Here is a 10,940-nt window from a genome sequence, read left to right as displayed (position 1 = left end):
TCTGGAAGACTATGCGTGAAAAAGTGAGATTTAGCGCCTTCAATCGCTTTTTTGTACACTTCTACAGAATTGTGATATGCGGCCCAGCGACGCTCACACTGGGAAAACTTGGCCGCACGGTACAAGCGCTTTTTTTTTATTTGACAGTCTCTTCAGGGCTTTCGTGAACCAAGGTGCCAAAGCTTCAGCCCGATCCGATAACTTAATCAAAAGTTATAATTGATTTTCTGAAAATTGCAATGGGAAAATGGAGCCCATTTTTGCTCGTTTTCGGCTTCTCGTGCCATACAGCCCCATGTATTCGAAAACTCCGCCGCCATTTTCCCATAGAACTTTTCAGAAAATCACTTATAACTTTTGAATAAGGTTTCGGATTGGGCTGAAACTTTGGCATCTGGTTGTGATCTCTAGCGCTACCTTTGGGCGGAGAATGAGCGTTCGGCGATGCCTAGTTTATTTTTGCAACAAAAAAAAAAAAAAAAAAAAAAAAATTTTTTTTTTTTTTTGACACCCTGTGCAATAATGGATCAGAGAATGCTCTCTGCCGCAGTCTTGTCAGCAGAAAATGTAAAGCCAGGGCCTGCAAGCAACCTAGCTAAAACTATTTTTCAATTTCTAGCGAAGGAGAAAGAAAGAAAAGGAACCAAGCTATGATGGATTTTGCGCCCTTCCCCAGTATTCAGAGAAACCCATACCCCCCCCCCCCCCCCCCCCCCCAAACCAAAAAAAAAAAAAAAAAAGATACCCGCTGCGAGGTTGGAATTTTTATTCTTCGTCGAGTCGGAACCTCTGCGCTGAATGCCAACACATTTCGTCGAGAACCAGCGCAGCGACAGCAACGATTTCATTTTTTTTTTTTAAACTATTTATCAATAACTGGTTGGCGTTGCTTAAAAAAAAAAACAATATTTGAAAAAAAAAAAAAAGATGCAGCACTGCATTTCTGGTTTTTAGGCTAGTTAATGCAAGCTGTGAACATTGCAAGTTAAACATCTGTTAAATTTTTTTTTTTTTTTTTTGCTATAATGAAACGGCCCGCTGGAGGCAACGTTACTATATTTATTTATTTATTTATTCATTCTGCCAGCCGTGAGGCCAAGGCAGGAGTGGTACATATTTTCAAAAACATACCAAGGACACACAAAGAATTCAGTTATTCAGTCACATCCCTTGGTGACATGGGAAGAAAGAAACATTTCAATTTCCTTCACAAAAGTTGACACACTTTGAGAGTTGACTATACATTCAGGCAGCTTATTCCAGAAATCAATACATCGAACAAAAAAGGAGTGCTTAAAATGATCCGTAGAGTATTGATAGGACTGGATATTTAAGCTATGTTTTGTTCTGTGGTACACCGGAGGAGACATCACGACGTATTGTCGGGTATCCAACATCGAATGACCATGAAATATCTGAAAAAAAAGTTTCATTCTATTCGTTTCTAATCTGGTCTTTATGCTAGGCAGGCCTGCTTGCTCCTTGAGTTTTGTGACCTCAGTTGTGGAACTCCTGCGGAATCCCCCCTCACTCACTTCAGTCCGCCTCCCGTCGTTCGAAGCGCCATCTAGATTTTCATTTACGAAATGTGTGTGCCATAGCATGGCCTCCGAGATCGCGAGGCGCGCGTACGATCTCGGAGGCCATGCTATGGCCATGGCCTCCGAGATCCCGAAGCGCGCGAACGCTTCTCCGGCCGTCCCATTCGTGCGGAGAGGGCGTAATTGAAAAAAGAGAAGTAGGCGGCATTTCTCCGCGGGGAGGCGCTCCCAACCCAGTCATCGACAGCATGGCGCGAGGCTGAAGAGTTCGAGAAAAAGTCTTGTTACGTCGAGTTACTGCAACTTATAATTAAAAATGTTTGGGTATTGTGGTAGAACGATGAATAGCTGCTCCGGGGACGTAGATAGAAAATTTGTGATGCTTATTTAATTATTTAATTTGAGATATTCATCTGAACATGTTGCGGCTAGCGCTACAAGCGCGCCTTTTGATATATTTGATTGCAATTTGTAGCACGTATAAAACTAAAAAAAGAAAAGCTCCGTACATAAAAAATAGTACTTCCCTAAATAAAAATATTCATGTTGCAATATATTTTTTTTTTTACCTTCGCATGTTGTTTGGCGTAGCTTTTTGAGCCTCACGAGGTCTGATACTATATATGAAGTCCGTGTTGTCCTTGTTTCAATATTTTTAATATTACGCAATTTTTGCGGGTCGTATTGCGGTGTTTGCTTCTACTAGAAGTACCTTTAAGCCGAGGTCACTCTGCTTATACATTATACAAAAGACAGTCTGCAGATATCAGTCACCACGATATCCGTGGTTCAAACGCTGCGTGCCAACTCTCTAATTGAACTGCCTTGTGGCATTCGAAGCTGAGATCTCGTGGTGACTCGAGTGTGAATCTGTTCGCAGACTGTCTTTTGTATGATGTACAAGCAGCGTGACCCCGGGTTTGGGGAAAAACCTTTGGCGGTGAGGTACATGCACCTCGCAATGGTTTCACCATTTTTTTTATAAACGTCGTGATAATTGTAGGTACTTATTGAAAAGGTGGGGCGTTATCTTGTAAACATCTAGTTTTTGGCACATGTAGCGCAGACCACCGTATCCCGTAATGCACTTTGTGATATAACTTAATTGATATGCAAACAAACAATGGGATCTCAGGAAAAAGAACTCTGGTTTATCCGCTATCCATTTCCGACAGCCGGCGCAGCCCGACCCGAAGCTAACTTTCACGGGCACGCTGCGCTTTATTTTAGCCCAGTATGAATAGCTCACAAATTGCGCGGCATGGCAGCTCGCTTGCAACTGCTACACATAGGTTGATTACGACGCTTACAGTAAATACTGTAAGCATTTTATTCTTGCTGATAGTATTATTATTCGACCAATCTGCAGGCGTAGGCAGCTTGTTAAGAAAAATCACCCGATCTTCCTGTTCTGCGACCAAACACGCGCGGAAAGAACGGAAAAAACAAAAATGACAAGTAGAAGTAAACAAAACAACGTGTCACAGTTGGAAAGGAAGGGACACATCGCGACGGGTTTGGACAAAAGACGGGCAAAGTTCTAAATTAGCCAATTTCGCTGCGCACAACCGTAAAAAAACAAAAAAAAACAAAAAAAAAAAAAACAGCAATGTCGTCGTCGCTTGCGGTGGTCTGCGAGAAATTGTTCAGGAAGAGTACCTCTCCGGGAAACAGATGGTTTACGCCGGCGAGGGTGCACACGTTGTTTAGGCGCGTGTATGTGCGTGTTTGTGGTGAGAAGCGCTTGTATGATGGCGGCGCCGCCGGGGACAAAAAGAAACGCCGTGCCGGTAGTCCTCTGGAAGAGCATTGGCTGCACACACCGAACCATACAAAAACATATACCCACACACACATGCTTTAGCATCTGTTTATCCCCCCACTGTGATTCCTCTACCAACCCCCGAACATAATTCCAAAGAACAAGCCGTTAAGAAAGAAAAAAGAAAGAAATGGTCGGTTTGGCTTGCTTTGGCCCCCCATGTAGATGTGAATACAAGACTGGTACCCTGCCCGGTCCCTACAGATTGCAATCAAATATACCAAAAGGCGAGCTTGTAGCGCTAGCCGCAACATGTCCAGATGAATATCTCAAATTAAATACAGTAATTAAATAAGCACAACAAATTTTCTATCTCCGTCCCCAGAGCAGCTGTTCACCGTTCTACCACAATACACAAACATTTGTAAGTATAAGTTGCAGTAACTCGACGTAACAAGACTTTTTCTTGAACTCCTGAGCCTCGCGCCATGCTGTCCATGACTGGGTTGGGAGCGCCGCCTCGCGGCGAGCGACGGAGTTAGCGCAATTACACTCTTCTGCTGGGGAGCGAGACGATTGGGACGGCCGGAGAAGCCTTCGCGCGCGCGCTTCGGGATCTCGGAGGCCATGCTATGGCACACACATTTCGTAAACGAAAATCTAGATGGCGCTTCGATACCATAGCAACCGACCGGCGCGTCGCGCGATGGGAGGCGCGAATCGTGGTGAGTGAGAGGGGCTACTTTTCGTGCATGCAGAGTCTATGAGTAGTTCAGTTGGATTGGAGGCAGGGGGGTAAAGGTGGGTGAGGAGGAGTGGCAACTCCCGTGCGCCGACACCCGGGGTCCCGAGTGAACGATCGCAAAAGAGAGCGACAGAACACGAGAAGGAAAGCAACGTTGCCATGGGAAACGCGAAGAGTGAAAACTCTCAGCAATATAAACAGTGATAATTTAACATTGTAAACGAAATTCTGAGCTATTCTAAAGCAATAAAGTCATTACGCTGCATTAACTTCCCTTCTGTCGAAATCTCGGAAATCTGGTAGTTGCGCAGTTTCGTATTCCTCAACCGCGCCCAGCCGCGCCCCACCGGCGAAGCCAACTATAAACGTTGGGCGAAGCCGGGTATATGGTTTAGTTTAGCGTTAACGCCAGGCCGTACATCTGCGCGCTATGCAAAAAGAAAGCTTCGAAAGGAACGCGAATATCTTTCCACCGGTAAGTTCGTGGATTGTTGAAGTTCACGAAACTGCTCTGATGATGTAACCGTGTTTGGGACCCCGAGGGTCTGCCTGCATGATCCGCCGCTTGCGGCAGCCAGAATGTATGGGAAAATGGCGGACCTTTTCCTCTAGGGTTAGTATGTATGATCTCTATGGTTGGAGGCGACGATGAACCAAACCGAAACTTTGAAAGCGAAAACAAAGGGGGTATGGAACAAAACCAGGTCTAGGAGTCTTTTATTATTATTATTTTTAGCGCCAGATAATTGTATTCTTAATGTTAATTTTGCGCGCAGATCCACATGATAGTTTCGATTTATATCGACTGCAATCTGCGACTGCGCAAAGCCGAGACCGCAGAAGACAGCTCGAGACCGATTCCGAAACTATAGGAATCGGCGCCGAACCGGCGGAGTGTGTGGCAGACGATGGCTGTCGTGAGACGGTGCCTGTCGTGAAACGATGCCTCGATAGCCTCGATGCCTTCCTCCCGTACAATGCGGACAGAAAGGTAAGCATGCAAATACCATGTGTTGGGTAAAGTATACAAATGAGACGTTATATCCTTCCGGAGGCGTGTGGTTTAGAGAAGCTCGTTTTAGCGAACGCAGTTTTACCGACCCCAGTTTATCAAATTCTTTTATAGAGAAACCCAGCTTCTAGAAGACGTCGATGAGCCTCCTTTTAGCGTATTGCGCCGCCGCGAAGCGGCGTGTACGGATGGATGGCTCAGGTGAGCTAAAGTTTTTGTAATGAATGAGCCGCCGCAGACTCCTCACCGCGAAGCGGCGGGAACACAGCGGGGGGCCTGGGTTAACACGCGCACCAGTGATACACGGGAAACGGAACAGATGGTCCCAGGTCAAGAACGAAGTGGAAGCTCCTCCCACCCCTTTCCACTTCAGCGGAGCGAACGATGGAAAAGAGGTCGCCTCCTCTCCAGCGTTCGCTCTACTAAAGTGGAAAGAGGTGAGAGGAGCTTCCACTTCGCTCTTGTCCCAGATAAACAGTGCTGGGAAGTACTTTAACTACATTGTACTTAAAGTACTACTTCAAGTAGGTTTAGGAAACTTGTACTTTACTTGAAGTACATTCTCCGAGTATGTACTTGTACTTGAGTATTTTTTTCTGGTACTTTCCGAGGAAAGTACGATTCCCGACTTCAAAGTACATTCCCCAAATTTGGTTTTGTCAAAGTTGTACCACGAAATAATGCTTTGTCAACTCTGAAATAATATTGGGGGGGGGGGGGGATATTCTACTCTCACCAGAGACGTGAGCAGACGACGCCTCGCTCCGCTTGTTCTGCAGGCGGCTTTCTAGTAGCTTTTTGAACTCGTCTTGCTACTTCCCGGTTGGACAGCGCAAGGGAGGAGGTTTAAAATACTGTCAGAGCAAAATGAATCATAATCTAGCACCTGAGACTGTGGTGCGGAACAATTAAACTTTCAAGTCGAAGAAGAAGAAGATAACAGGGGAAAGCGTCACAATGTTTTGAAACGTTCTCTTTTGTCTTTTCCTTCGACTTGATAGTTCCCCAATTTTTTCGCACCCCAATCTCAGGTGTCACATTATGATTAATCATCACCAGCTCGCTTTCACACTCACTGTTTGTTTTTTTTCAATAAAGAGTGGACATTCCTTTATGAGAAGATTGCTTGCGGAAGCTACGGGGTTGACGTCATGCTCGTACATTTAACCACCTTGGGTGCAACAATCCAGTGCAAACGGCTCAAAATTCAGAAGGGGGACTTCTGAATTTGGCTCCACTCCTGAAGATAACTACTTTGTGGCCACTTTATCTCAGAAATGTTTTGAGCTATGGAAACCTAACCTATAAAGGCATCGAGCTCCGCTCGTTATGTGCGCTCCCACCACTTGTCATGGCGAGATGGAAGTAATTTGAGTTTCATGGCTTCAACAGGGGAGGAACTCACTTGATCGAAAGACGTTTTAGTAAACGCCCACGTTGCACCGAATGACACTTCAGCGAATAGTCGGCCGCCGTGCAACAACATTTACAGGTGGGTTCACATTTTTGGAATGATCCGCCGCAGACTGTCGCCGCGAAGAGGCGTAAGCGCGTGCGCGGGGATAGGTTGAGGATAATGGATGGGGAGCAATGGGCACGAAAGGTTTTCAGCTATTTATACATGAGGAGTGTAGACACAAAGTGGAGACAGCGCACTAGGAAATTAAGAGGAAAGTTTTTGGGCTATAGCGAAGATACGGAAGAGCAAGTCTCAGTTAAGAAGAAAGTTAAGGCCACAGAAAGGGATCGGTGGCTAGAGGGAATGCAGACAAAGACTGCTCTGGAAAGCTATAGATTAAACAAAAGAGTTATTGCCAAAGAAAGCATTTATGACAATTCTAGGGGAAGCTCATTGCTGTTTGAGGCAAGAACGGGTGTTCTGCGAACCAGAACATACAGAGTGAAGTACCAGGAAATGGATACAGTGTGCATTGCTTGTGGAGAGGAGGACGAGACGGCTGAGCACTTGATACTCTACTGTAAAGGGCTTCACCCTATGCCTACCGAAGACAACATAGATTTAATAAAGTCATTGGGTTTTAGAGACAGCGAAGGGAGAGTGGATTTCAAGACTGTAGAGATTACCAAGCAAAGATTAAGTGAATGGTGGCAGAAATCGAGAGAAAACTAGGTATTTTCTTATTCACTGATGGCAAGGGGGTTTCATAGCCTCACTTTCTTTGCACTGCGGAGTGAATATAGATTTCACATTTAAATATTCTAAGCTTAAATGGTAAAACAAAATGGCTAGGTGGCGTAAGCTACCGCCCGATCCAAAGGGCTCAGCCGTATTCATCCATCCATCCATCCATCCGGGGGAGAGGGGAGGGAGAGAGAGGGGAGGAGGAGGAGGAGGGAGGGGACGCGAGGTGACACGCGCCCCCCGATATTCGCAGAACGCCGATTCGCTCAAATGTCGCTGTTCGCTAAGGTGACATTCGCTCATGTAATATGGACCAGGCCGCCGCGAAGGGGTGTTTACGGGTGGGCCAAGCGCAAACTCGATCTAAAATGGACCGTAAAAATCGACGCCTGCACGTAGCAATCTAAACTTTTCGTCAAAGCGCAGCACTGAGATGAGCGGCTCCTGGAAGCGAATGTGGGCGGAACACCCGCTTCGTGGCACGTGTCTGGTGCAGCCGACCTGAGAAAGAAAGCAGACGACACGCAGACGAAATCCGTTTGCAGCAAAAACGCCATCGATATGCAGACGCTTTTTTTATTATTATTATTGTCCGCATTAATTTTTTTAACCAAAGGTACATTACAAAAATATTATGATTATTTTAGTAAACCACGGTGGTCGATCGCGAGCCGTCTCGAGCCAGAGTGGCGCGTCTGTTTTCCACGTGCCGCCGCGCCGCTATTCGCCGAGATCCGATCACGTGAGGAGCAGACTCCGAATGCCGTGCAGGAAAGCCACCGGTACGGCCGCTTCGCCGACGGTACAAGCGGCGTCTCGGCGTACGCTCCCCTGCTTTTGCCTCCTCCTCCTTTCCTGTTATACAGAAATGGAGGAAAGAACGCGGGTCGCCGCTATTCGCCGGATTCAGTCACGTGAGGAGCTGACTCCAAGTGCCGTGCAGGAAAGCCGGCGTTACGGGGATGAACGAGCAACTCTGGCTCCCGTGGTAGCGCGAGCTACCACGGGAGCCAGCGCCAAGCGTTGACCCTGGCAAGTTTCTTGGTCCAATGTTTTTACAGAAAGGGAGCTACGCTTTCTGATTTTACAAGAAAAACCGACCTGTGAAATACACCGTTGACGAAATGTTGATTGCTAGGTGCAGGCGTCGATCTTTACGGTCAATTTTTGATCGAGCCGAGTAGTGTAAATAAACTGTGCTTTAAGCTTTTAGCGGCGATGTGATCTAGTCGCGCGAAAACTTTCATCGCAAAAACGGCCACCGCGGGAAAAAAAGCGACGCGATTTGAGCAGCCGCTACTCGACCCGACTTTTTGCGATGCGATCTAATCGCGGAGCGGCTGAGCCAATCAAGGGCATTCGGAGCAAAAGTTTGCGAGAAGCGACTCGCCAACGAAGGCGTTGGATTCGCTCATCGCGCACGCCAATGTGACCATCTATTTTTTTTTTTTTTTTTTGCGATGCGAAGTGACATCAATTTTCCTGCTAAATCTAGCGGAGAAACTGAATTTGTTCATGGGTGACGTGACACGAAGTCGTGACGTTATTATCCCCGCTAAATTTAACGGGGAAACTGAATCGGTGTTGCGATCACGTGGCGTCAATTTTCCAGCTAAATTTAGCGGGGAAACTGGGAGGAGGGAGGGTACGTGGGAGTAGGATATACCCTCTCCTCCTCAAGAGCTGCGCTCTAATTTCGCATTACAGAGGTTTATAAATGTCGTCCATTTTTTTAATACAATTCTTTCATGATGTCTTTCAATGCTCTTTCACTCCCCTATAATGTTCTTACCAGTATGCATTGCTCCGGGGGTAATCGGGGGTCCATCAGCTATTTTCAGGCGTGGCGGCCAATATCGGGTAAAGTCAGGTAGGTGGCCACAGAGTTCTCTCACTGGCAAACTATTTAACACAATTAACATATAAGGCACTTATTTGTATGTCTTATAGCCACCATTACTTCACTCAGAGAAATGACCAGCAATGTGTCGTCTGCTCGAGTTTCTGGTGAGAGTAGAACGATTCCTCTCAGTATTTCTTCAAAGTGGACGAAGCATCATTATATGATACAAATATGTAACCAGCCCAAATTTCGGGAATGTTCTATGAAGCCCGAAATTGTAGTTAAGTTCCTCAGAAAGTACCAGAAAAAATACTTTAAGAAAGTACAAGTACTACGCACATTTTAGAGAATGTATACATCCAGTAAAGTAGAAGCTTTCAAGCCTATTTGAGGTAGTACTTCAACTACTTCCAAACATTGGCAAATACAATATCTTGAAAATCCGAGGCCGAGGAACAGAAACGTGGATGTTTAACGTTAACCACTTACATGTTCTCCGTTATACACATAATGCAAATACGTGTCCAGCCTAAAAAAATAAATTCCCTACCCCCCCTTCTTTTTTTACGCAAAAACAAACTATGCATCACCGAATGCCTATTTGGGCGGGGAGTGAAGGTTTGACGATGTAGAGTTTATTTTTGTGGTGACTAAAAACTAGGGGAGCCGCTCGTGGGAATGCGCTTTCACCGGCAAGGTGGCTCTGAAAGATGCCCTTAGTTGGTTTGGCACAGCAAATCCTAAATTTTCTGATGAGAATGCGCAGTTTCGGCAAGCCGCGGTCATCGTTTGCACAAAGGGATGGGATACTTTTCTAGTTCTGTCAAGGAAGCACTTTTAACAGTGTAAATACATTTGAATAAAATCAACTGAATGAGCCGCGAGGACGTTCGCTCCTTCCCCAAGACCGTGCCGATTCTGTAACAGCACTGCAATCGTGACACGGGTGACGTTGAACTCGCTTTGTTTTTGTTTATTTTTTTGTCTTGTATCTTGGGCACACGGGTTATAATTTTTCTGCTCAGAGTAACTAAATGGCCAAGCCAGAGTATCACCTTCCGTTTTTTTCTTTTTTCGCCGCCAACTCATTGGCGGAGACATGCGCCAAATTTGACTACAGCGTTCGCAGGGAAGCGACCTTGTGAAGCGCGCGGGACATATTTTTCGATCGCGAAATGCAGACCTTGCACTGAAGTATGACAAACAGTAGGCTTCTGGAACCTTCGGACATTCTGTGTGCTACTGTCTTGTGTAATTGCGTTGTTTTTAAAACGCGAGCACAGTTTCAAAGCTGCTGCGAACAAGCAGACACGTAAACGGCGCAGCGTGCACAGATGCGCATTGAATTTACACCTGGTGTAGAGCCTGAATTACAAGAAGTTTCGAACTGCTCGACCGGGATTGGTTCCCCATGGTTTGAAATGAACCCCCTCCCCAATCTAGGCTCTCTAGCATTATGTCTCTCCCGTCTCGCCTCCTGCACAATCGACGGCCACTTCCCGCAATACTTGGGGGCCAAAATCGGAGATTGTTGCTTCACTCTGCTCTGAAAGCGGAGCACTTACTCTATTTATGCTCAGTCTCGCATGCTAACCAGCGTAACCCTCTTGCGCAAATAAATATTATCGTTACCTTTAATTGTTCGCGGTTTTCAGTTTCGTTTAGCGGAAGTTCGGTTGCAAATTCGGGAACAACTTTATTGGGGTGGTGAAAAAGACAAAATCATGTGCAAAGTAGCCAGATATCCTGACGAAAATGTCTCATACAATAACAACAATATGTAATAAGATCATAATTGCTGCGTTCGATTTACCTGCGTCTCAAAACGCGTCCGGAAGTACACTACCCAGCACTTTTGTGCACCGGTGGAGGTCGGTGTAGCTAAATCGAATGA

At 46.0% G+C, this 10,940-nt stretch overlaps 1 protein-coding gene across 1 annotated transcript in view; it reads left to right on the top strand.

The window, feature by feature from the left end:
• The first annotated feature begins 4,933 nt into the window (after window positions 1-4,933).
• Window positions 4,934-10,940, top strand: part of LOC8038393 (nucleolar protein 6) — a 103,907-nt gene continuing 97,900 nt past the window's right edge. The window contains 1 exon segment of the mRNA XM_040223003.1: window positions 4,934-5,039. Coding sequence (XP_040078937.1) covers window positions 5,008-5,039 — 32 coding nt within the window. The 5' untranslated portion in view covers window positions 4,934-5,007.

The sequence above is a fragment of the Ixodes scapularis genome, unplaced genomic scaffold (assembly GCF_016920785.2).
Source record: "Ixodes scapularis isolate PalLabHiFi unplaced genomic scaffold, ASM1692078v2 PGA_scaffold8__174_contigs__length_109621045, whole genome shotgun sequence".
NCBI lineage: Eukaryota > Metazoa > Arthropoda > Arachnida > Ixodida > Ixodidae > Ixodes > Ixodes scapularis.
The sequence above is the reverse complement of the archived record's forward strand: the minus strand, read 5'-3'. Positions and strand labels throughout refer to the sequence as shown.